At 41.4% G+C, this 27,146-nt stretch overlaps 1 protein-coding gene across 4 annotated transcripts in view; it reads right to left on the bottom strand.

Moving 5' to 3' along the window:
- LOC144685475 (kynurenine--oxoglutarate transaminase 1-like) overlaps positions 1-27,146 on the bottom strand; it is a 35,458-nt gene that overhangs the window by 6,319 nt on the left and 1,993 nt on the right. The window contains exons 2-9 of one of the 4 annotated variants that reach the window (XM_078550026.1): positions 23,112-23,243; positions 20,264-20,322; positions 17,986-18,127; positions 14,692-14,841; positions 13,089-13,175; positions 11,998-12,123; positions 5,361-5,481; positions 2,627-2,703 (exon numbers count right to left, since the gene is read on the bottom strand). In XM_078550026.1, the coding sequence (XP_078406152.1) occupies positions 2,627-2,703; positions 5,361-5,481; positions 11,998-12,123; positions 13,089-13,175; positions 14,692-14,841; positions 17,986-18,127; positions 20,264-20,322; positions 23,112-23,183 (834 nt within the window). In that variant the 5' untranslated portion in view covers positions 23,184-23,243. The remainder of the gene's footprint in view (positions 1-2,626; positions 2,704-5,360; positions 5,482-11,997; positions 12,124-13,088; positions 13,176-14,691; positions 14,842-17,985; positions 18,128-20,263; positions 20,323-23,111; positions 23,244-27,146) is intronic. The other 3 variants (XM_078550027.1, XM_078550028.1, XM_078550029.1) reach the window with 3 other exon arrangements.

Here is a 27,146-nt window from a genome sequence, read left to right as displayed (position 1 = left end):
CTATATTGACTGGGAATCACTTAGTACTAGGGGTTTGGATGGTGCAGAATTTGTAAGGTGCATCCAGGAGGGCTTCCTGAGACAATATGTAGATAGTCCAACTAGGGAAGGGGCAATAATGGACCTGGTATTAGGGAATGAACCCAGCCAGGTGGTCGAAGTTTCAGTAGGGGAGCATTTCGGGAAAAGTGACCATAATTCAGTAAGTTTCAAGGTACTGGTGGGTAAGGATAACAGGAGTCCTCGGGTTAAGGGGCTTAATTGGGGGATGGCTAATTATAACAATATTAGGCAGGAACTGAGGAATCTAGACTGGAGGTGGATGTTTGAGGGCAAATCAACAACTGTCATGTGGGGGGCTTTCAAACGTCAGTTGATAAGAATTCAGGACCGGCATGTCCTGCTAGGATGAAGGATAAGCATGGCAAGTTTCAGGAACCTTGGATAACGAAGGATATTGCGAGATTAGTCAATGAGAAAAGGGAAGCATTCGTAAGGGCTAGAAGGCTGGGAACAGATGAAGCCCGTGGAGAATATAAAGAAAGTAGGAAGAAACTTAAACAAGGAGTCAGGAGGGCTAAAAGGGGTCGTGAAAAGTCACTGGCAACCAGGATTAAGGAAAATCCCAAGGCCTTCTATACATATGTAAAAAGCAAGAGGGTAGCCAGGGAAAGGGTAGGCCCACTCAGGGACAGAGGTGGGAATCTGTGTGTGGAGCCGGAAGAAATGGAAGAGATACTAAATGAATACTTCTCATCAGTATTCACCAAAGAGAAGGACTTAGCGGTCGATTTGTCTAGGGAAGAGTGTGTAGATAGCCTGGATCATGTTGAGATCAAAAAAGAGGTGTTAGGCGTCTTGAAGAATATTAAGGTGGATAAGTCCCCTGGGCCAGATGGGATCTACCCCAGGGTGCTGAGGAAGGCAAGGGAGGAGATTGCTGGGGCCTTGACAGAAATCTTTGCATCCTCACTGGCTACGGGTGAGGTCCCAGAGGACTGGAGAATGGCCAATGTTGTTCCATTGTTTAAGAAGGGTAACAGGGATAATCCAGGAAATTACAGGCCAGTGAGCCTTACGTCAGTGGTAGGGAAATTATTGGAGAAGATTCTTTGTGACAGGATTTACTACCATTTGGAAGCAAATGGGTGTATTAGTGAGAGGCAACATGGTTTTGTGAAGGGGAGGTCGTGTCTCACTAACTTGATCGAGTTTTTTGAGGAAGTGACAAAGATAATCGACGATGGAAGGGCAGTGGATGTTATATACATGGATTTCAGTAAGGCCTTTGACAAGGTCCCTCATTGCAGACTGGTACAGAAGGTAAAGTCGCACGGGATCAGAGGTGAGCTGGCAAGAAGGATACAGAATTGGCTTGGTCATAGAAGACAGAGGGTAGCAGTAGAAGGGTGCTTTTCTGAATGGAGAGCTGTGACTAGTGGAGTTCCGCAGAGTTCAGTGCTGGGACCTTTGCTGTTTGTAGTATACATAAATGATTTGGAGGAAAATGTAACTGGGCTAATTAGTAAGTTTGCAGACGCCACTAAGGTTGGAGGAGTTGCAGATAGTGAAGAGGATTGTCAAAGGATACAACGGGATATAGATCGGTTGGAGACTTGGGCGGAGAAATGGCAGATGGAGTTTAATCCGGACAAATGCGAGGTAATGCATTTTGGAAGGTCTAACACAGGCAGGAATTATACAGTAAATGGCAGAACACTTAAGTGCATTGACAGGCAGAGGGATCTGGGTATACAGGTCCACAGGTCACAAAGTGGCAACGCAGGTGGATGAGGTAGTCAGGAAGGCATATGGCATGCTTGCCTTCATTGGCAGGGGTATTGAGTATAAAAGCTGGGAAGTCATGCTGTAGCTGTATAGAACCTTGGTTAGACCACACTTGGAATATTGCGTGCAATTCTGGTCGCCACATTACCAGAAGGATATGGAGGCGTTGGAGAGGGTGCAGAGGAGGTTTATCAGGATGCTGCCTGGTCTGGAGATTATTAGCTATGAGGAGAGGTTGGAGAAACTCGGATTGTTCTCACTAGAGCGATGGAGATTGAGGGGCGACTTGATAGAAGTTTACAAAATTATGAGTGGCATGGACAGAGTAGATAGTCAGAAGCTTTTTCCCAGGGTGGAAGAGTCAATCACTAGGGATCATAGATTTAAGGTGAGGAGAAGAAAACTATAGAGGAGATGTGCGGGGCAAGTTTTTTACGCAGAGGGTAGTGAGTGTCTGGAATTCGCTGCCAAAGGAGGTGGTGGAAGCAGGTACGATAGCGGTGTTTAAGAGGCAGCTTGACAAATACATGATTCGGATGGGAATAGAGGAATACGGACCCCGGAAGTGCAAAATGTTTTAGTTGACGGGCAATATGATCGGCGCAGGCTTGGAGGGCCGACGGGCCTGTTCCTGTGCTGTACTTTTCTTTGTTTTTTGCATTAGCATTCCTTCTAAGGAATAGAATTTACTGTTGTTTAGTTAGGGATTCAAGGTTTTATCTTTTGTAAGCTGATGGCCCACTATTATGTACAATACAATTGAACGACACTATAATGGATTAGAACTAAAGTTGGTCTTCGCGTTAATCAAATTTTCTGACATCTTTCTCCAACTCACCTTCCATCCTGTAGCACTGAAGGTTTTTCCTGCACTTCCAACAGTGATAGTCCGCTCCCACATCCCTGGCAGGCTAGCTAGGAATAGGAAAACATGAATAGTAGCTGATCAAGAGGGGTCTGTGTTGGGGCAGTCAGGGATGGGGAAGATGGGGAGTGAAAGAAGACACTATAAGAGTAACTTTTGCACGCTGGTGTGGAGCCTCATTAGAAGTGGAGCTAGGGCTATAACTGTGTAGCCCTAATTTTCCTAACTGTGATTACTGTTAGCAGGACTCCATGCCCAAAGTTGAACCTCACAAGAAATACAACTGAAGCAAAACTGGTGTTAAATCTGTTACTATTCACCTACAAGAGTAATAATTGCATCAAACTACTATATAAATTATTTATTTACTATATAAATTATTCCTTTAACTCCATGCACTTCCTCCAAATAAAAAGTTCTGTTATGGGAAACCTGCATTGCACTAGCTATGTATGCCTTTTTGTGGGACATGTGGAACATTTTTTGTTCCAGTCCTACTCAGGCCCACCCCCTCACCTCTTTCTTCAGTATGTGCATAAATGACTGAATTACTGCTGTTTCCTGCTCTCATCCTGAACTGGAAATTTTCATTGCTTTCAATTTCCACCCTTTTCTCACCTTCGTGGGGTCCTTCTCTGATTCTTCCCTTCTTCAACTTCTCTGTTACTATTTCTGGGGACAGCCTATCCACTAAGATTTACTATAAGCCCACTGACTCCCACAGGTATGTCAACTGCACTTCCTCACACCCTGCTCTCTGTAAGGACTCCATTCTCCCAGTTTCCTTCATTGATATCACATCTGCTCTGATGATGCAATCTTTCATAGCAGCACATCTTCCTCCTCAACCATGGATTCCCCACAACTGCGGTGACAGGACCCTTGACTATGTCCATCCCATTTCCTGCACTTCTGCTCTCATCTTTTCTCCTCCCTCCCTAAACCATAATAGGGTTCCCCTTCTCCTTACCTTCCACCCTCCAGCCTCCATGTTCAACGGATCATACTCAACCATTTGCATCTTCTCCAGTATGACACCACTACCTGGTACATCTTCTCCTCTCCTCCCATTTCAGCATTCTGAAGGGACCATTCCTTCTATGACACCCTGGTCCACTCCTCAGTCACCCCAAACACCCACTTTCCATGCAAGATGCAACACCTGCCCTTTCACCTTGTCTCTCCTCACTGACCAAGGCACCAGGCATTCCTTCCATGTGAAACAGCAATTTACGTGTACTTTTTGCAGTTTAACCAACTCTATTCACTCTTCACAATAGGGTTTGCTCTACTCTGGGGACACCAAATACAAATTGAGGGACCGCTTTGCGGAACACCTCTGCTCAGTCTGCAAGCGTGACCCTGAGTTTCTGATCATCTGCCATTTTAATTCTCTGAGTTGCTCTCATGCTGAACACTCTATCTTCGCCTGCTGCCGTGTTCCAATGAAGCTCAATGTAAGTTTGAAGAATATCACCTCATATTTCGATTAGGCACTTTACAGCCTTCCAGACTCAACAGTGAATTCAACAATTTCAGACCATAACAGCTTCCCCCATTTTGTTTCCTTTTTCTTTGTAGGTTTTGGTTTTATTCATGTTTTTATTTTTGGACAACAGCTGTTCATCATTCTGCCATTCACATCTCCTCTGGGCACATTTTTTGTTTCTTTACTTGCCCCATTATCACTCCTTTTGGCCTTGCATCACCAACTCTTTTGTCATTTAATCTATCCTATCTTCCATCCTATTAGAGACTTTCCCTTTTGTTCTTTCTCCCCCACACCTTCCTTTCATTTGCTTATATTCCAGTACACATCTCTCACTTTTTCCAGTTCCGATGAAAGTCATTAGCTCAAGTTAGGTCAAAACAATAATAAGAGCAAGCAACTTGCAAGTATACAACACTGTTAACATAAAAATGTCCCAACGCATTTCACAGGCAGGTCGATGCAGAATATATACACAAGCCAGGAAATGGGGTGACAGGTAAGCAGAACTTGGTGTGAAACGGGATATCAACAACAGAAACATTTTTGACAGGTTGGAATTTATGAAGGGTCGAAGACTGGAGGCCAGCAAGGAAATCTTTGAAGTAGTTGAGCCTGGAGATGGTGCAGCCATCTGTAAAGAATTCAGCAGTGGATGGGCTGAGTTAAGGACAGAAGCAGACAATGTTATGGAGGTGCAAGTAAGTAGGCTAAGTAATGGAAAGGATATAGGCTCAGACACTCAGATCAAGGTCAGCCAATGCTGAGGTTGCCAACAGTCCAGTTCAGCTTAAAACAATGGTCAGGGATGGCACTGGAATCAGTGGCAAGAGTGTGATATATGTGGAAGGAGCAAAAGACTTTAGTTTTCCCAATGTTGAGCTGAAAACATTTATCCAGGACTGGTGTCAGACAAGCAATCCGACAGTACATAGACTTCTGAGTTCAAAGTGGTAGCAGAAAGACAGAGCTGGGTATCATCAGCCTAAGCTAACCCTCCACATAAGGGGAGTGAAAACAGATGACCTAATTATGCTCTTCTTGTGAAATTACAGGAAGACAGTGAATAACACTGCTTTGATCTCCTAAACTAAAGCAAGCAACATGGATACGTGATAGATTATAAATTAAGGTGATGCTAAAATCAGGTTCTCCCATTCTAGAACTGTTCATGGTCACATGCATTTAGCTAAGAATGTACAGATGATGCTTTCTTACCAATTCGCACATGCTCATTTGCATCATACACCAGCCACTCATACACCTCATCACTAATGCACAGCACATTGTGTTTCACACACAGGTCTGCGATCATCTGCAACTCTTCACGTTTGAAAACCTAAGTTGGGGTAAAACAAGAGCAACTGTTAAGGAATATGTTTGAAATAGAAGAAACCAACCTAAATTTCCTTCTCTCTTTGTACTACATCCCGCTAGATGAATCTTTCTTTCATCTTTCTTGTGGCCCCCCTTTCCAGTCAGGTCACAGAAATGACTGTCTGCTCATCAGATAGGAATGTCAGTCAAAGCCAGAGTATATTTTTGCTTCCACTCATCATTTAATCTTCATTCTGAGCATGCCTGGCTAAAATAGATATGATTGTGTGGCCATCCATAGGCAACAGATGTATTATGCTGCATGGAGGAAAAGAAATTGTTTTTTTGGGGGTTTTAGCATTTTGTGACAAAAAGACACACAAAATGATTTCACCTTTAGACTGAACAATTAAAAAGAATTTGCATTTGTAGAACATATCATATTTCAAAGACATCCCAAAGCACTTTACATAAAATGAATGACTTCTTGTTGAAATAGTGTGTGTTAAAACTAAATATGGCTGCTATTTACCCTACAACATTTACCCCACAAACAGTAAGGAAATGAATAAGCAGTTAATCTACTACCTGGAGTGCTGTGTGCAGCTTCAATTTCCATACCTAAGGAAGGATATACTTACCTTAGAGGGGAGGCAGCAAAGATTCACGAGATTTATTCTATGATGAGAGGATTGTCCTATGATGAGAGGCTGAGTAGGTAGGGTAATTAACCATTGTCCACGAGGGACCGTAGGCATCCCTCTCTGTTAGAAAGAGACAAGTGGTTATATAGCTTGAGGAGTGCCACTCCACATCAAGCATGGGGCAAGGCAAGGCGACAGCCCTCCATGACCTACCACAGGTAGTTTAGGGATTGAATCCGTTGTTGTTGGCATCATCCTACACCACACTCTAGCCATCTAAGATAACCAACCCCCACAGAGGTTGAGTAAAGTAGGCTTTTTCTTCTAAACTCTAGAGGATATGAGTGGTTATCTCATTGAAACATAATATTCTGAGAGGGCTTGACAGGGTAGATGCTGAGAGGCTGTTTCCCATTGGTTGGAAAGTCTAGAAGGGGTCAGTCCCACAATAGAGGATCAGACATTTTGGACTGAGGTTAGGACAAATCTTTTCACTCAGAGTTGTGAATCTTTGGAATTCTCTACCCCGAAGGGCTGCGGATGCTCAGTTGCTATACTTATATTCAAGAGAGATCTCAATAGATTTTTGGACTCTAAGGGACTCAAGGGATACGAGGATCTGTGGGGAAATGGAGTTGACATAGGAGATCAACCATGATTTTATTTGTCAGAGCAGACTCGTAGGCCATAAGGCTTACATCTGCTCGGATTTTTTATATTCTTATGGTAATGTTCACTGCAGAAAGAATGTTGGTCAGGATGCCAGGTAAACTATGGTCTTATGGTATCTATGATGTAGAAACCGAACTAGGCTAGCCATACAAATACTGTGACTACAAGAGTAGGTCGGAGACTAGGAATCCTGCTATGAGTAACTCACCTCCTGACTCCCCAAAGCCTGTCCACCATCTACAAGGCACAAGTCAGGAGTGTGATGGAATACTCCCCACTTGTCTGGATGAGTGCAGCTCCCACAACACTCAAGAAGTTTGACACCATACAGGACAAAGCAGCCCGCTTGATTGGCACCACATCCACAAACATTCACTCCCTCCACCATGGACACACAGCAGCAGCAGCATGTACCATCTACAAGATGCACTGCAGGAATTCACCAAGGCTTCTTCAGCAGCACCTTCCAAACCCATAACCACTACCATCTAGAAGGACAAGGGCAGCAGATAGATGGGAACACCACCACTTGGAAGTTCCCCTCCAAGTCACTCACCATCCTGACTTGGAAATATATTGCCGTTCCTTCACTGTTGCTGGGTCAAAATCCTGGAATTCCATTCCTAACAGCACTATGGGGGTACCTCCATCACATGGACTGCAGCAGTTCAAGAAGGTAACTCACCATCACCTTCTCAAGGGCAACTAGGTTTGGGCAATAAATGCTGGCCCAGCCAGCGACGCCTGCATCCTGTGAATGAATTTAAAAAAACAAGTACCATGGAGCTAGTCCCTAATATCCACCTGAACCATTGGAACAGGGCAGATGGGAACTCTTTAGCTAGTGAGCCTTCATCCGAAAATCAGCCCAACAGTCTATTGCAGACTAATGAGAACTAAATTAAACTTTTAACATAGATTAGACAGGAACACTTTTATTTTAACAATGCAATATTCCGATTTAAGGATTCTGTTCCACAAAATTCACCATTGTGGTCATGATTTGTGGGCCATTTGTAAAAATAACAGTCTAAAGGTATATTTAACCAGTATAACCATTATATTTAACCAGTTCTGTAATAGTCATACCTAGCACAAAGGAAGATGGTTGTGGTTGCTGGAGGTCAGTCATCTCAGCTCCAGGACATCACTACAGGAGTTCTCCAGGGTAGTGTCCTAGGCCCATCCATTGTCAGCTGCTTCATCAATGACCTTCCTTCCATCATAAGATCAGATATGGGGATGTTCGGTGATGATTGCACAATGTTCAGCACCATCTGCAACTCCTCAGATACTGAAGCAGACCATGCCAAATGCAGCAAGATCTGGGCAATATTCAGGCTTGGGCTGACAAGTGGCAAGTAACATTCGTGCCGCACAAGTGCCAGGCAATGAGCATCTCCAACAAGAGAGAATCTAACCATCGTCCCTTGATGTTCAATGGTATTACCATCACTGAATCCCCCACTATTAACATCCTGGGAGTTATCATTGATCAGAAACTGAACTGGACTAGCCACATAAATACTGTGGCTACAAGGGCAGGTGAGGCATTAGGAATCCTGCTACGAGTAACTCACCTCCTGACTCCCCAAAGCCTGTCCACCATCTACAAGGCACAAGTCAGGAGTGTGATGGAATACTCCCCCCACTTGTCTGGATGAATGCAGCTCCCACAACACTCAAGAAGCTTGACAACATCCAGGACAAAGCAGCCCGCTTAATTGGCACCACATCCACAAACATTCATTCCCTCCACCACCGATGCACAGTAGCAGCAGTGTGTACCATCTACAAGATGCACTGCAGGAATTCACCGAGGCTCCTTAGACAGCACCTTCCAAACCCACGACCACTAACCCACTAACATCTAGAAGGACAAGGGTAGCAGATAGATGGGAACACTCACCATCCTGACTTGGAAATATATCGCTGTTCCTTCAATGTCGCTGGGTCAAAATCCTGGAACTCCCTTCCTAACAGCACTGTGGGTGTACCTACACCAAATGGACTACAGTGGTTCAAGAAGGCAGCTCATCACCACCTTCTCAAGGGTAACTGGGGATGGGCAATAAATGCAGGCCCAGCCAGCAAAGCCCACATCCCCTGAACGAATAAAAAAAAGTCACCGAATTGTATGTAATTAAAAACACTCAGCCTGCCTATCTGAAGCACTGTTTCAATGAAAGGCCCCAAAATTTGCTGGAGCAAGTTTCATGAGTGGGAGGGAAGGGAGCTTTTGTGGAGAAACCCTGAAGTCTGGGTGAGGGAAGATGTTCTGATCGCATGTAGAGAAACAGATAAGCTTGGTGGGCTGGGAGGTAGCACAGGTGGTGAATTTTGGCCCACAAGTAGAGCTTGCCACTTCAACACACCATCCTGCTCTCATGCCCACATGTCCGTCCTTGGCCTGCTGCAATGTTCCAGTGAAGCCCAACGCAAACTGGAGGAACAGCACCTCATTTTCTGACTAGGCACATTACAGCCTTCTGGACTTAACATTGAGTTCAACAACTTCAGACCATGAACTCTCTCCTCCATCCTCACCCCTTTTTTATTCCCGTTTTTCAATATTCAGTTTCATTTTATCATTTTTATTTTTTTTCATTTTATTTTCATTTTTATTCATTGTTTTATCCCCAGCTTTCATCCTATTTTCAATCTTTTTTCCCACCACCGTCCCCTCCTCCCCCACCTCACCCCCACAAGGCCATCTGTCACTTGCTCATGTTGTTCTTTCCAGAGTGCTTACCCTTGTCCTGCTCTTATCACATTCTGCTTTCTGCCCTTAATGTCGCCATCAGCACCTCCTTTAGCCACTACCGCTACCATTAACACCCCTTTGTCCTTTTGTTTATGACATCTTTGGCGATCTCTCCTTTGCCTCCACCTCTCACTGGCCTTCTATCCAGCTTCACCTGCTCCACCCCCTTAAAACAGCATAAATTTCATCACATTTTTACTTCTCTTTAGCTCTGAAGAAGAGTCATACGGACTCAAAATGTTAACTCTGTTTTTCTCTCCACAGGTGCTGTTGGACCTGCTGAGTTTTTCCAGCATTTTCTGTTTTTGTTCTATGTTTCTAAACTTCCCCATGTTCATCTAATTAACATCTCAAACCTAACTTCTCTTTTTACATCAAAGCACCCAGACTAGCAGCCTCTAATTCAATTAAGTCTAAGACGCACACACACACACAAACACACACACAGACACATCCCACTATTACTCTATTTTACAATAAATTCCAATAATATGACAATTATTATATCTTCCTGACACATGGACACAAGACAAAGAGATTGTTAATGACACTGCTAAAGACTAAAGGAGGTGCTGATAGAGGCATAAAAGATAGCAGAATGTGATAATAGCAGATCAAGGGTCAGCACACTGTGAAAGAACAACTATCATTATCAGCACCTTCTTTAGTCTTTATCACTACCCTTTACACTCCTTCAGTCTTGTGTCCATGACATCTTTGTCAATCTCTCCTGAGCTCCCACCTATCCCTGACCTTCTATTTTGCTCCACCCCCCTCTTAAACAGTATAAAACCATTACATTTCTACTTCTCTTTAGTTCTGAAGAGTCATATGGACTTAAAACGTTAAATCTGTTTCTCTCTCCACAGATGCTGCCAGACCTGCTGAATTTTTCCAGCATTTTCTGTTTTCATATGTTCCATGTTCTGTTCTGGGTGACCACAGTCATGCACCCCAGAGAACTTTTAATTTTATATTTGTGTATGAAGTACCACATCTGCAATGATTTGTGCAGATGCCATTTAGGGTTGCCCAGTGGCTTCAGGGGAAAATCAGAGCCAGGGAATTTATATGAAAAAAAATTCATTAAAATGTTCTGATAATACCTGTAGGTGGTGCTGTGATAGAGGTTTTGCTAATGTTTCAGCTAACTGCAGAAACACCCAGCTACTAACAAGACTGAGTTTATGGTTTGGATTTTCCTTTGAAGAGCCAGCCAATTTTGAGCAAATTAAGAGTATTAAACAGAATAAAATGGGGAGGTAAAGCCTGCCACCTCAATTTCTGCACTGGAACTTTCCTCCCCAAAATCTACCATTCTCCTTTACTATCTGCTTGCAGCCTATCCTACATACTTAAAATAGAATCAGGTAGGCACGGCCAATGTTCCCTCTGCATTTCCCCCAAATTCCAGCCCAAACTTGATCCTAAATAAAATAGTCACTATACCATTAGCACTATAAGTAGCATAGCACTGCCCCCGAGATGGATACTGCAATAAGGATGGCATTTTATTTGATGGAGGAAAAGGTTAATTGTTCTTTATCTATAAATTGATTTTAGATAGTTTCCTTGCCATATTTAGTCAGCTTGGCAAAAAGTGCTGTTGGACTCTAGCAATGGATTTCTCAATGAAAATCCCTCTATTTCTATGTTTTGAAGAGGACAAGGCTAAATAAGTAGTTAGATTTAGACATTACAGAAGATGTTTGTTACCTATAGGTACTCATTCGACAGAATATGCAGACCAAGATCATCTAAGAGTTGTCTGTATAGCACCATGACACAAAACTGCACTTTCCCTGCAAGCACCTGGGAAGATATTTCAATGCTTTCTGAAGACCCGCAGCCCACTTCCACCAGAAGAACTAAAATGTCTGTACCAGTCAATGCCACAACTGCCTTGAGTATCTTTGCACCCGGATCCTTCCAAGTAGCATCTGGGAAATTTTGCCATATTTGTCAGGCAACAGCTCAACCGCCTCTCCTTCCTGATCGGTTTCTTTCTCCTGCTCACCTTGGTCAAATTATCCATCACCCTTTAACCCTGCTTGACCCAAATACAGCATTCGGTATTGTCTATATACAGTTCCACAGGAGAATATCTTAATAGTTTATATGTATTAAATGTTTCAAGACTATGACATTTAGCAATAGATTATCAATAATTCCCCTACATTGATTATATTAACAGGATTTCCAACTAAACTTCTTCTAATGTCAACAATCGATCAAATAGATGTCTACATCTGACATGGAGCTAATGAAGAAAAAAAAATGGAGGTGCGATACTCTATCCCTAAGGGTGCTGATAGTGCTCTAGTGAAGAACGAAACAACTCTTCCGTGCATGGAGCAGGTGTATTTTAAGATTAGGACTTGAATCCACAACACCAACCCTTAATCACCTGCAGCTGCCATAAACTGGCATAAATTGCACAAATCCTCTTCAATCTTACCTTGCCAAGAGGGTTGTTTGGAGTGTTAATGACGATTGCTTTAGTACGTTTGCTGAATTTACTTGCTAGTTCAGCAGGATCCAATACCCAGTCAGCACTGGTCATCAACTTTCCACATACTGGTTTCTGAAAGAACAATAGGTTTTAACTTTGTAATCTGTAGAGAGTACTTCTGCATTGTCCAGTCAACAGGAATCCCTTCCAGCCCCACCCTCCTTATTTGCACATTTCAATATTTAACTCCTATACTTGCTGTTTGAGCTGCTCAGGAAAGAGATTACTCGAGGTAAGCAAAAGACAAATGAGCATATTATAAATTGAAATAGCATTCTGTTTATGGACATAATTCACAATATTTATTGCTATAATAGCATAAGTCTTAAATAGTCTTTCAGACAATAAATTTACAATTGTGTGGCGATTTGGAGACAATCTCAAGAATATTTAGGCAGTGTCCTGAGTGCAGACTCTGAACTAAATATAACCCTTAGCAAAGTCACACTGAAAATTTCTGAGAAACTAGCTCTCTAATTAAACTGTTAACTGTTATTTCTATAGCCTGATGGATCTTCTCACAAAATTGTCTGAGTATGGTCAGTCAGTGCTAAGGGCAAAAATCATACTGTGGGAGTCTAGATTTCTTACCCCAACTTGAAGAACTGCAGGGTCTTATCTCATGTAAAAATCCAAGTTTTTTATCTTATCTCAAAGGTAGCAATTTGAGAACATCAATGTTCGACCAGAAGCTTGTGCCATGCCCTCACTAGTGTACAAGGTCAGCTTTTGCGTACATTCCTGGCTAGTATCAGAAAAAAAACATTTGCCACCGTGGATTTTAGAATCACAGTGTTCTATACTTGCTTAATTTAATTATATATCTTTTTTCCAGAATTCTTCAAAGTTTTTTGAGTGTTCCTTCACTGAGTGGAGAATATCAGACATGGTTTATTCAACTTGGTGCTCTTTTTACTCAAAGCTAGAAATGAAAACTTAAATGTACTAGGAGAAGCGTGAACTGTACTATCATTCTAATCATTAAGCTAAACAGATCAGCAGTTTGCCATCAGTTTGATTTGGCTGCACAGACTCACCGGATGCAACAGGATAAACACTGGCTGACCACCTGCCATTCGCACCATTGGTTCATAACAGTCAAAATAAGGTTCAATAATAATCACCTGTTTTGGAGCAGAGAAAGTAGTTTCAATCAAGGGTGGGAATCCCGGATTCCCCCCCCCCCGCCTTTCCTAACTAGGCATGCTGCTGCCACCCAGCATGATGCTAAGAACAGCCCACTTAGCACAGATTAGAAATCAAATCTGGTACCTTCTAGTCTGTATGGCTGAGTTACACTTCCAATTTACTGGCTGAGCCACCAAAGGAGCGGAGAGGGGTGATTTTCATTAGAGATTGGTCATTCAATTTTACCCATTAGCTGTGGTGTTGTGAATGTTTTATTTTTTTCTGCATTGGGTGATTCAGCTTTACTTTTATAGGTAGTTAAGAATTATTAAAAAAATGAGCAAAAATAAATTGTAAGAGCTAACAAGCTGAACAAAGTAGTCCATGGTATAAAATATACAAGCAATCAATATTGTTAAGCTACATTGGGTGGATACAAGTGTTGCAAGAAGATAATGACTTTGTTCATTTATTATCTGAAATGCAAGCTCATTTTCCCACAGATAAACATGACCAACTATAGGAGATGTTGAGGGTCAGAAGCGAGGTGCGAGTTGTGTTAAACACCACAAAGTTCCACCATAAAAAAAGAGCTTGTTTGAAAATATCCTCAGGATCGAGGAGATAATGAACCAAGTAAATTGACATGAGAAGTTTCAGCTGCGTGTCTCTCTATCACTTCTAGTAATAATGGACAGTGCACTTATCTCAGTTGCTTCTTTACTAGAAGCTGGGTTTGTGAAGCCATGAGGTGCAGCTAAAGAAAGGAAACTTTATTGAATTGATAGAATGTAAAACCATCTTTTGTTTCCTCACAGGATCAGGCTCTGTAAGCCCCTGCAAGTAGGGACTCTCCATGATGTTAATCACACATTTTCTCTCTTCAGGTACCATGTCCTAAGAGGGCATTAGTGACCATGAACTTTCATGTGTTGGTCCATGGTTATGCTTGGCAAAGTACTGCAGTGATTTGCTGTTGTCTTCTGCAGGTTCTGGCTGACCAGGAGACTTTCCCACTCTTACTGCCTGCCATAGGCCTATTGGAAGTATTTGTAGGTTGGCAATCAACCTGTTTGGCCACATTATAAACCCATCTTCCACTCCAGAACTTGATGGCCACAGGACTCGAACCCGGAGCTTCTGGCTCAGAAGTAGGGACACTATTCACGATGTCACAAGACCTCCTGTTAATCATACTAATTTAAAACAAAAATATTTGATTTTTAAAAGAAAAATGCACACGGATCACACACTACGCAATTTTTCCAGGAGATCAAAAAATAGTTTTGGACAAATTAAAGCAGCCTTCATTAAACACATGCATACATAATAAATGAAATTGGGCTCAAGTACAATCCAATAATTAGGAAAGTTTAATTTAAAAGCTTGGAGTGCCAACTTAGAAACGGTTGAACAGTCATGAAAATCTCTATAAAAGTTAATACTATCAATACCACTCTGCTTTGCTCTAATGAGTCTAACTTTTCTGGGACATTGACAATTTCCACCTACTTCATCTTCATCATCAATTAGTGCCTGGAAGAAACAGAACAGGGCCTCATATGCTCCAACCGTCACCAGCACCTCAGTGAATGGATCAATGTCTTGTCCCAGTAATTTCCCAAAGAACTTTGCTAGGATCTTCACCAATGGAGGGTGACCCTGAGAGGATGCAGAGAGAGCAAGAAAGAAAGAGAGAACAATGTATGAAGCATAATGGAAATGTGACACATTTTTACTGAACCCATAAATGGGGGGGTCTAACATCAGTTAAGCTGGATTGCACCAGAAATGACCATTACGTTGTAAAAATATTTTATTGGTCAGTAAATTCTTAAAAAATGTTGAAAAAATAAAACTATAATTTGTGTAATGTAGTGTTTAGAAACAAAACATATTTTAGATTCATTTGCACACAAAAGCCAGCTTGCATTAGTCTTACAACCATTGTTCGAATTCAGAATCAATTTTGTTCAGGACATGGGCAACATGATGTATGTTTTCTTAAAACTTCTTGCCTTGAATTTTACCGTTTATTAAGTCACTTTAGAGGGATCAACTACAGTGTACACCATTATGTGTAGGCCAGACTGGGTGGCAGATGCCCTTCCTTGAAAGACATCAGTGAATCAGATAGGTTTTATGACAATCCAGCTTTCATGGTCACTTATTCTTGTTTGAGCTCATTAATGACCAATTTCACAACTGCCTGTTAAGAGTTGAATTTATGATCTCCTGACTACTAGCCCAGGATCATAATTGTCACCCCCTCACCAGATTTTAACTAGTGGCAGTCATAACATGGTCACTTTCTGCCCACTTCACTTACTTATGGCCCTCAGGAGGTCCATTACTGCACGTGTCTTTGCGCATGACTTCGCAGCCAGCCAGAACCAGAATTAGTATACGGGAAAGAGATAGGTAAAAAATTTTTAAATGTAAAAATAAACAATTGAAATTGCTTTACCATAGGCCTGTGAGACTGTTTTTGAGCTTGTCATTCTTATAAGTTTTATATAGCCTTTAATGCAGAAAAACATTCCAAAACTCTTCAGAGGCCCAAGGATAAAGGAGACATTTGGAGCAGTAACCAAAAGCTTGGTTGCAGAGGAGGCTTTTATTAAAGATCTTAAAGAAGAATAGGGAATAGAGAGGCAGAGGACGTTTAAGGAGGAAATTCCAGAGATTGAAACATAGAGAGCTGAAGGCATGGCTGACAATGGTAGCAAAAAGAGAGGGAAAAATTCACAAGAGGTCAGAGACAGAAGAATGGAGAATTTGGGGTAGAACTTTGGCAATTATAGAGCTGGAAGAGGTTACAGAACTAGGGAAAGCTGAGACAATGGAGTAATTTTAATATGAGGATGGAAATTTGAGGCACTGGGGAACAGTTGTGAAGAAAAGGGGGTGATGGGCACCCATGACTGTGAGATATAGGATGGGATTTAATGAATCATACATTTGCATCTACAATTTGCACCGGAAATTTACATAATTTTTTAAATCAAAAATTGATAACGTTAAGCTTAATTTTGATGTACATTTATTGACATGAACATTTACCATCTGCAATAAATCAAGATATTTCCACCATACTGACTTTGGCCTAATCTCTGGTGTTAATACCATCAGGAAACCTTGCCCAAGATGTTTGCAACAAGAAACAGAAGGATTTCCTATCATTGAGCTGAATCTATCCATAAGATATTTTAGCTAAAGCATTACACTCTCTTTGTGGAAAGAAAGAAGAGGTAGAGAGATGCAGGGAGAGTATTCCAGGGCTGGGTCGTAGGCAACTGAAGGCACCAAGGATGGAGCAATTAAAATTGGGATGCACAAAAAGTCAAAATTAGAGGACTCAAGAGTTTTGGGACTGGAGGAGCTTATAGGATAGGGAGGGATTTGAAAACAAGGATGAGAATTTTAAAATCAAGACGTTGCTTGACTGGGAGCCAATGTAGGTCAGCAAGCAGAAGGATGATAGAGGAATGGGACTTGCTGCAAGTTACGACACGGACAGCAGAGTTTTGGATGACCTCAAGTTTACAAAGGGTAAAATGTGAGAGACCTATCAGGAGTGCATTCCAATAATAGAGTCTAGAGATGTCGAATGCACAAATGTTGGTTTCAGCAGCAGATGAGCAGAGAAAAGGGCGATAGCACAAGTATGAGGTCAGAAGCTCATCTTGGGATGAAATCTGACACCAAGGCTGTGAACAGGCTGGCTTGTCAGGCTATTGCCAGGGAGAGAGATGGAGTTTGTAGCTAAGGAACAGAGTTTGGAGCTGGGACCGAAAACAATGGCTTCAGTCTTCCCAATATTTAAGTGGAGAAAAACACTGCAGGATTTATGTTGGATAAACAGTCTGATAATTTAGCAACTGTGGAGGAGTCGAGAGAGGTGGTGGTGAGGTAGAGCTGGGTGCCCTTAGCGTGCTGGTGAAAACTAATGATGTGCCTTCAGGTGATGTCGCTGAGGAACAGTCTGAAGATAAGAAATAGGAGGGGGTCAAGAAGAGATTCTTGGGGAACACCAGGGGTAACGCTGACAGAGCAAGAAGATAAGACTAGTTCAAATATTAGACTCTTTTCTTCCCTTCTTTTTTAATTTTCTCTCCATCTTTCCTATAGGTACTGACTCTTGTCTGTCCTGACCACTCTCTGTCATCTTGTCCAAGTGACCATCCTTCATTTATGAATCTAAGCAGTGAATGGTGGTAATTTATTGAACTGCAAAGCCTGATTCTATTCTGACATGTGCTTCACAAACACCTTCCATCATAAGGATAGCAATTAGAAGCAGGAAGACTAGGTGATCTTCCTATCTCTTGCTCAGAGGTGCTGAGGCAACTCTAATGACCCACCAGATATACTCAAAATAGATTGTGTATCTTCTCTATATTATCCACAGTGGTGCCTTTACCCATTAGACAAGTGGGTGGAGGTATATGTCTTTTCAATTCATCATCATCCTATCTGTCAGGGTTCTTGTAGCCACTAGCCATATCCATTTCAACACGGATAACATAGGGAAGAATGCCTCATCAGCAACGACTGAAAAGGTCTGCACAAAAGATTTTTCATTATCACCTGGCTCAATGAAAAATCAGTGGATTGTTAGAACTGATACTCAGCATTCCTTTACCTTGCTCAAGTTGCATTATCAGAATGAACATTTACCAGAGTGTTAGCTGAAAGTACTCCATCAGAGTGAACGAACTTTTGAGAATATCTCTTTATAATGTTACGGTACATGGCTCATCTCGAAATGCATGATAAAACTGCTCTAACAAAATAAATACTCACAAAAGCCCTGGTGTACTGGTTCAGGTCACTGTTTATGGCCCTCTTGAAAGCTTCTTTTACAAAATTCGGAGGTGAGAAGTCAGGAAATCCCTGCCCCAGGTTGACAACTGGATGATCAGCAGTAAGCTGTGTAAACTCTATCCTGAAAACATGGGAAAGAAACTTACATTAGAAATCTTTTTAGCTGCTTCCACAACCCTTTCTGTGGTACTACTCAGCACAACTACCCTGCTACAAAGGGGAGCAAGTCATTAGCTACCAGGCTACTATGGCAATTCTGCCAACAGGTCCAGGAATGGCTGAAGTAAACCAAATCTCATATTTTTCTCCTTTTTTTTATTCTGTCATGGGATGTGGGTGTCACTGGCAAGGCTAGCATTTGCTGCCCATCCCGAATTGCCCTTGAACTGAGTGGCTTGCTAGGGCCTTCACAGGGCAGTTAAGGGTCAACCACATTACTACGTGTCTGAAGTCAAATACACGCAAGACCAGATAAGCAGATTTCCTTCCCTAAAGGACACTAGTGAACCAAATGGGTTTTTACGACAATTGACAACAGCTGCCATGGTGGGATTTGAACCCATATCCCCAGGGCATTAGTGTAGGCCTCTGGATTACTAGCCCAGTGACCTTACCACTATGCCACCATCTCCCCTCATTTTGCACCAGCTCAAAGGCCAAATGAGCTGCTGTGGCTCGCTCCATTCATCCTTAGCTACAGTTGAAACATACTGGGAGCTAAATTGTGCAACATGTAAAAAACGGGCACGATTAACCTGTGCCCACTAAAAGAAATGCTGGTAGCACAGTATCACAATATTGATTTGCTAAGCACATCAGCAAAGAGCTCAAAACTGGTACTTGTTAGCACTACTTAAAGCCTGCCTGTATTGCTTAAAACTAACCCTCACCTCTTAAAGGGACGGTGCATTATGGATGGAGCAGGAGCTGAGAATCCACAAAGCAATGTGTGTGCAGTCAATGTACCCTGCATAACAAGGAAGCATGCAAACTGAGCAATCCAAGGTTCTCAATCCACCTGCATGTCTCTGGTAAGAGAAAATGAAATTAGCTTGCTTTGAATAGAGAGCCTCAGTAATCTCCTTTGGCAAGAGTGAACAGCAAATTGCGAGGTGTTGCTAATATCTCCTGCACCAGCCTGGAAGGAGTCAGACATTTAAAAGCTCATCGCCACAGTCACCTTCACAGCCACTGGCAATGTAGTCCTTTCCCCACTTCAAGGTTGGAGCTATGGCTGCAGAAGTTGACAGATGTCAGAGAGGATTGCTCTAGCAAAGCACAAGTGTCTCATATTGTTTCTTACTGAGGGTTAAATAGGAAAATTGCTGTCTGTACACACTGGGCAGATATGGCCTCCTTCAAAGCGCCCTTCTCCCCTTCTGGCCAGCTTGTCCTGCTCTGCATAGCCTCTTCGCATTCTCCTATCCATGCTCAATTCCAAGAGGAATGCCTACTGAGTGCATGCATATCTAGGAGGACCAAGTTGTGCAGGAGCCTTGAAGTGAATAAAACATACTTCAGCACTTGTCAGCCCACTCCCTGTAGACTTTTAAAAACTTAAAACAATGATGGAAAGCACCAAAAAAGAATTGTAGCAACAGCCAGAAAAAAATAACCAGCAGCTCAGCTGTAAGTTGTTGATGATTCCTTTAAATAGCACCCGGGGGCAGTGGGAGGGATGGGAGATGTCCTTTCTACTGTTTAACGCATGTTCAGCTATGCGAGCTTAAGTGAGGGCATCCCCTGGACCGTTGAGCTGCAACATTGCAGCGCTAGCATCAAATCAGCATTGCATGCTGACTGATGCCATAATCTGCCTTGTATACATATTTCCTAAAGACTTTTATTGTGCGCCCTGACACCTGTACGAAGATGGTGTCCAGCATGATTTGCATAACAAGTATGTGTGCACATGCCATAAATGCTACTCTGGATCTCTAAGCAGCCAAAGGACGGATGCTACCGAACCCAATTTCTTGCCCGTTAAGTTTTTTTTTAAAGATAATCTATAACTTTAAGAAAAACAAATTTGAAGCAATCCTAAAAAAATACTGAATCATGAAACTGTATGGGTTTTCATAATATCAGCTTTGCATTATCAATTCTTAAGAGTGCACAATGTGAAGAATCTTACTACTGCCACAGCAAAATGTATTGCACCATGATATTCTATCCACTGATATCTGGCAGCAGGCAAGGTTCCTCAATGTCTTTTTGTAGTCAGCAAATTACCCCCATAAGCAAAACATCAATTTACCAAATATTCTTGTCTAATCCTTCGATTCTCCGAGAATGTATCTGCTGGGACATCTTTACCTGAATAATGTATAGAGAATAGGTTTTATTTACAATAGCCAAAAAACACCAAAATCAAGCAATTCAAATGAAAAACACAAAACCACAACAAAAAAAATCAAGTTAACCCTTGTATATGATCATGATGCTATTCTAAAACAAAAGTTTGGATCTCTTATAGAGGAAACAAACTTTCACAAGCAAATTGGAATATAGTTAATACAGGTGTAGAATGGCTGTGTAAATAGCAAATTCAGTTCAATATAGCTAGGAGAGAGGAGGTACCTGCATTTTGTAGGTATAGGTCACCCACTCAATGAAAAATAATAGTTTAAATGCGATGAAGACATAAAGGGATCTAGTGGTGCACATTAACAAATTACTAAAATAGCATTTCAAGTTAACAAGGTCAAAAATGTGAAATCAAAACACTGGGCTTCATTTCTGAAGGAACAAAATTCAAATGTAGAAGTTATGTTAAACTTTGATAGGACCTTGGTTAGACCACAGTTGGAGTACCGTGCACAGTTCTGGCACTGGAAAAAGTGTTAAAAAGGTTAATTAGGATGATATAACTGAGATATTACAACTATTAGGAAAGTCTGAACAGGCTAGGCTCTCTTCTCTAAATAAGAGATGATTGAGAAGTGACTTTAATATGGCTGGCATACAAATATTTGCACTTATAGAGAATCTAAATCTTGGGACCATAAGTTTAAGATAGTCACTAATAAATCCAATAAGAAATTCGGGTGAATTTTTTTTGCCAGAGTGTGAGAGAATGTTGAGCTGGCCACCACAAGGAGTAGTTGATGCAAGTAGCTAGCTTCCCCTTAAATGCATCCATGCTAAGTACATGAGGGAGAAAGGAATAGAAGGATATATTAATAGGCTGAAATGATGTAAGATGGGAGGAAGCTGGTGTGAGGCATAAGTACCAGCATAGACAAATTAGTCCAGTTGGTGATTTATTTGCAACGTTGTTACAGAAGACAGCAGATCTAGGCAACAATCCACACATCAGTTGGAACAGATGGTTACAAATTACAGAATATCTGATACAAAATGGATATGTAAAAGGTATGACAAATCTTGGGCCAAACCTTCACAAGCTCACAATGTCAGTAACAAAAAACTTGTATTTACACAGTGCCTTTCATGTCTCCAAAGTACTTCATAGTTAATAAATTACTTCTGAAGTATAGTCACTACACCACTATTGTTATGTAGATAAACATGGCAGCCAATTTGCACAAGAAAGGCCCCACAAACAGCGACGAGGCAAATAACTGGTTAATCCTTTCTGGTGGTGTTGATTGAGGGATACATTTTGACTAGGGCATCGGGAAAACTCATCTCTTTTCTGAATAATGCCATAGAATCTTTTATATCCACTTGAATAGGCAGATGACATCTCAGTTTAATGACTCATCTAAAAGTTTGTACCTCCCCACAGTGCAGTTCTCCGACAGTAATACTATGAAGCGCCAGCCTAAATTATGTCTTCAAGTTAGACAGGGGGGTTTGAACCAAAAACCTTCTGATCTGGACGTGAGTGTGCTACCATTGAGCTGAACTAGCGCTTACAAGTAGTAGACAGAAGGAGCATCAGCGAAGATATAACGAAATGAGAAGTGGAAGAAACGGTTAGTGCATAACGTATCATCAGTTGGAGCTGAGAAACAGGGAGCATCACCTGGCAAGAAGAATACGGAAGGAATCGGTCAGGGTGTTTTTGGGTGTCAATAGGGAGCAGTGCACACTTCAATCTGTGATGTGTCTTCAGATTTTTTCTTCACTAACGACAGTTTGCATTTATATTGTGTTGTTAATCTACCATTTTAATTTTACACAAAGTACCTTGTACTCATTTGTTCTAATACCTCTGATGAACACTGGCTTGCTACAATCACCCAATTTCAAATACAGTATCTATGGATAGGAGTTCATCAACTATCACTACCTACTCAACTATCCTTAATAACTTTTTAGAATTTCCAACTTGCTATCCAACAAAATGGAGTCCCTCATCATTGAATTCTCCTCTGATGAAATCACGATTCTCAGTGTCATCAATCTTCACCATCAACAACTGTTCCTCTTCTTCTCTTCCACTGATTGGACTGACACAAATGACTTCGCTATCTGAATGGCCTCAAACAACTTATCAATCAGCCTGCTCACTACAGCAGTCATCCATCAAACTGAAGAGCTCACACACAAAAAAATCATAACCTATCTTTACTCTTTTGATGCTAAATTACCTCCTTCATATCTTCAATATTTTGTTGTCTTTTATTTCAGTCTGGGATGCTGATTACGGATTTATCATTTTAAATACTCCTTTCTGTCAAAAGATAGCCTTAAATTGAATAATTCTTGAATAATACAATTTCTGAACAATCATATCAGTTTCAATAAGGCAGAGAGAGAGCAAGGCCTACTGTAAAAGCTAAGCACATTACTAAGAATGACAATGCAGTGTTACTGAAGGATGTCATCCTTTGGATGAAACATTAAGCCGAGGTTCTGCGTGCTTGATCAAGTGGAAGATCTGGTGGCTCTATGATGAAAAGCTGGGAATTTTCTGCCGATTTTCAGGTCAACAATCTTCCAATCAACATCACCAAAAACAAATTAGTCATTGTTGGCTGTGAGAAACTACACAGTGCATAGCAGATGCAGTATTTTACTATGTTACAGTCACCTCATTTATATTTGAAGCGCTTTTAAGACATTACTAAAGACATCTTCCTTTTCTGCGACTGGATTCTTCTTGGCTAAGTTATTGCAGAAAGAGAACTATTCACCTTTTTTCTGTGAAAAATATTGCTGATCAAGTTGTTATTCCTTATGATAGTGTGTGTTGGTGCCCTAAGCATATCTGCTGTCTCCTCCGTAACTAGGGCTATTTACAACTCACCCAGTCTTCTGACCATCATCTGTTGAAAATGAAAGCACATACACTGAATAAGCATATAATTACAGAGATATTCAGCGAAAACAATTCTCCCTGTAAATTGTTATAATAGAATATTTTTCAAAGTGGATTTAAAATAATGGTAAATAGCAGGAAATTAAACTGCATAAACTATTTCAGAGATATTTAATTTTAATAGCCATCAAAAGACAGCTTTTTTTAAAATGCATCAGTTTTGGATCCATTTCCCTGTAGAGATTGGTACATTACAAGGAAGGGGTTATATAAAAAATGACAAGAATAAAACATATACTGAACATATCTGCACCATATCCACTATATAAACTTATCCAAGTTCTTCCAGGCTCTTAATGATATTGCTACACTTCATGCCATTTATCACACTATTTCCATAGACCATAAATTCTACTCCAAAAAAAGCACAATGAGTTTATCCAATGAGTTGGTAAACTAACAGATTAAGAAATGCCCCAGACTCGATCGTTCATCTGTGCTTGAGTTAGTCTATCTCAACAGGGTGAAGAGGCAGCAAAAGACATCCTATCACTAATCTTAGCATCCTTGGGTTAGGATTAGGAAAATCAGCTAGGTTATTGGATTATTGGTAGAGACAGGATAGGGGCTCAGCTGTGGTTCCCGTCCCTCCCCCACATCCCCCCCAGACTGCCAGCACGATTCATGTATAACTAACTACAACCTGGGCAAAGTACGACATGGCATTTGATGTTAAATCATACTCCAGCAAAAAGCTTTCATGAAATTGAGAGAAAACAAATGAACAAATCATCGTTTTTGTGACACCCACCCGCCCCACAAATGGTTCCCTCACCATTGTTTCCAACACCCACCCCCCACCATCCACTACTGCTCCAGGTTGTTTGGAACTTCAGTGACCTTTATGAAGTTGAGCCGAGCATCTGGCCCCATATTCTCTCCATCGCAACGATTGCTTAGTTATATCTCTGCAACATCACAAAGCTCTGATCCTAGTTCAGCCTATCTTTTGCTGAAAACCTCATGCACGCCACTGTTGCTTTCAGAGTTGACTAATTCAGTTTTCTTGGCTAGCCCTCCATCCTCAATGCTGCATGAAATTCAGCTCATCCAAAATTCTGCTGTCTGTATCCAATCCTGCACAAAATCCTACTCACTAATCTACATTGGCTCACATTCTCCAAACACCTCCAATTTAAAATTCTCATCCCCATGGCCAATCCCTTTGTGGTCTTGTTCCCTATCTCTCTAACCTCCTCCAGCTCTACAACCCTCCAAGAACTCTGCAATACTCCAACTCTGGCCTTGTGAATCTCTCACTTCCTTCGCCCCCAACATTGGCAGCTGCACTTTCAGTTGTCTCAAACTTAAATTCTGAAATTTCCTCCCTAACTCCCTTTCCTCCCTTAAAACCTACCTATTTGATCAAGCTTTTAATCACCTCTAGTATTATTTCCTTTGGCTCAGTACAAATGTTGATTTAATTACACTTCTGCAAAGTGCCTTAGGATATGTTTTTATATCAAAAGCATTCTATAAATCCATTTATCTTTGCTTTTGTCTCTAATTAGCATGTCAATTCCTATGTTGCAAGCTGCCTATTGACACATCTTAAATTTCCTAATGAAACTAATTCAGTTCACAGCTGGAACTCTCATCTTTGGTACAAGTTATAAAAAAAAACTGGGTGCCGAGTTCAAGTATTAGTATCACATATTCCAATCTAGAAAAATTTGTGGCCTCAAGCATCAATTTCAGATGTAAGAATGTTAAAAGGAAGATAACCTGAATGTTTTCCTTATTGCACAAGTTCTGACTATTCCGTCAGAAACCTAAATTTAATTGCATCAGTTCTCTTTCACCTGATGGAATTGAATGGCTTTGTAAAATATATTTTATATTAACTTCCAAATGGTAAGTTTATGCTTGTACTTTATTTAACTAACATTTCTAAATTTATATTTGTGCATTCAAGTGCCTTATTTTCAGCACGATTAGAAATTAATCTGTTCTTAGTTCATATTCAATGAAGTGATGTTTATTTCAAGTAACGGGTATTCAAGTTGTTTTTTTTTTAAAAAAGAGAGCTCAATGTCTAACAACTCGGGTGGCGGGTCAGTGCCCAACTTTGGATTTGGGCAGCATTTCGGCTATAACGACAGCAGTGATGTGGACCTGGATGCATGCACGGAGTCTTGATGTGAGCAAACACCCACCAGTTTTAATGTCCTCAGCTGGAATACCATCAGGGTGGCAGGCTTTGTTGTTTTTCATTCATTTGATTGCTTGTTGCAACTCTCCCATTGGTGGTGGTTCACCCATGGACACCCCTACAGGGTACTAGGGGATAGCCTGGAGAGTATTAGCTGCCACTGTGGATTCAAAGCTGAAGAGTTGTTGAAAATGTTCTTTTCACCGTTGATGGATGGCATTGTCATACTTAAGAGGGTTTGTGAGCAAAGGAGATTTTGTCCATTTGAACTTAGATGGCCCTGGTGGCTTCAAAAGTGCTTTGCATGTTATGGTGGTCAGTGTATTGTAGGATCTCTCAGGCTTTCTCTTCCCACCACCTGTTCTTTACCTTCTGGATTTTTCTTTGGGTATCAGATATGAGCTGCTGGACTGTAGTCTTCTTGACTTGTGACCTTGAGCTGTTCTGCCAGGCAAATGGGGGCTGCTCATTTTTGTTCCAGAAAGGTTAGCTACTTCAGCATCATTTTCATCAAACCACCTGGTGACGAGGTGCTTGAGCCCAATGGTTTGGGCAGAGAAGTCTAGTACAGCTGACTTTATTTGATTCCACTGTTCTGGAATTGAGTTGGATGTGTGAAGATTTTCCAGATTGGTTGTGAGCTGCACTTGGAATTCCTCTCTTCAGTCGGGCTGCTTTAGGGCTGAGACATTGATCATCTTCCTCTGCAGATTTGGGAGGAAAAAGAACTGTCCCATCTCCCCAACCACACCCTCCACCCCAACTTCAGGAGTGCGACAATTGTAACTATCTTCAAGAAAGGAGATAAATCATGCTGTGTAAGGTATTTCCCTCTTATCTATAACAGGAAATATCCTGACATGCATTCTCCAGAATTGCCTCCTTCCTGTGGCTGAGGAAATCCTCTCAGAGACATCATGTGGCTTTAGACTTTCCCTTTATCTGTGCCAGACAAATCCAAGTAAAATGTTCAGAACAACAACAGGAGGAACTCTTTGTTACATTCATCGACCTAAAGAAAGCATTTCTCAGTAAATCACAAGGTTCTGTGGATTGTGTTCCAAAGATCTCCATGTCCAAGAAACTTCATCACAATCCTGAAATTGCTTCATGATGATTATGACTACAAATATTGAGTGGGAAATCTGAAACAAATGCCTTCAAATTCCAAACCTGGGTCAGGCAAGGCTGTGTGATAGCCTCCATACTATTTAAAATCTGATAGTGGCTGTTCACCTGAAAGATCAACTGCCCACTGGTGTCAGCAATACATACTGTCTAGATGGAAAACTCATTGACCTCAGTCACCTCTATGCCAAAACTAAACTGACCACCAGAGAGATAGATGATCTACAGTTTGCAGATGATTGCAGTGTCATTGCCCACTCTGCAGCAGATTTGCAAATCACTCTTGAGCTCTTCTATTCTGCATCCAAGAAACTCAGCCAGTCCTCAAATATTGCCAAAACAAAACCCATCAAATCACACCTGGTCATCCAAATATTCCACCTCCTATACATGTTGAAGGAGAAAATGTTGAGCACTTCCCATACCTTGGCATCCACCTGTCTCAAAAGGCCATCATTGATGAGATCATCCAACATTGGATCAGTTGTGTCAGCTCAACCTTCTACAAACTACGACAGTGTTCAACAACTAAGATCGCTGCAAATCAACAGAAGTCCTAGTGTACAGAGC

Source organism: Cetorhinus maximus, chromosome 10, assembly GCF_964194155.1.
Source record: "Cetorhinus maximus chromosome 10, sCetMax3.hap1.1, whole genome shotgun sequence".
NCBI lineage: Eukaryota > Metazoa > Chordata > Chondrichthyes > Lamniformes > Cetorhinidae > Cetorhinus > Cetorhinus maximus.
Note: the sequence above shows the minus strand (reverse complement) of the source record. Positions and strands in the feature narration are given on the sequence as shown.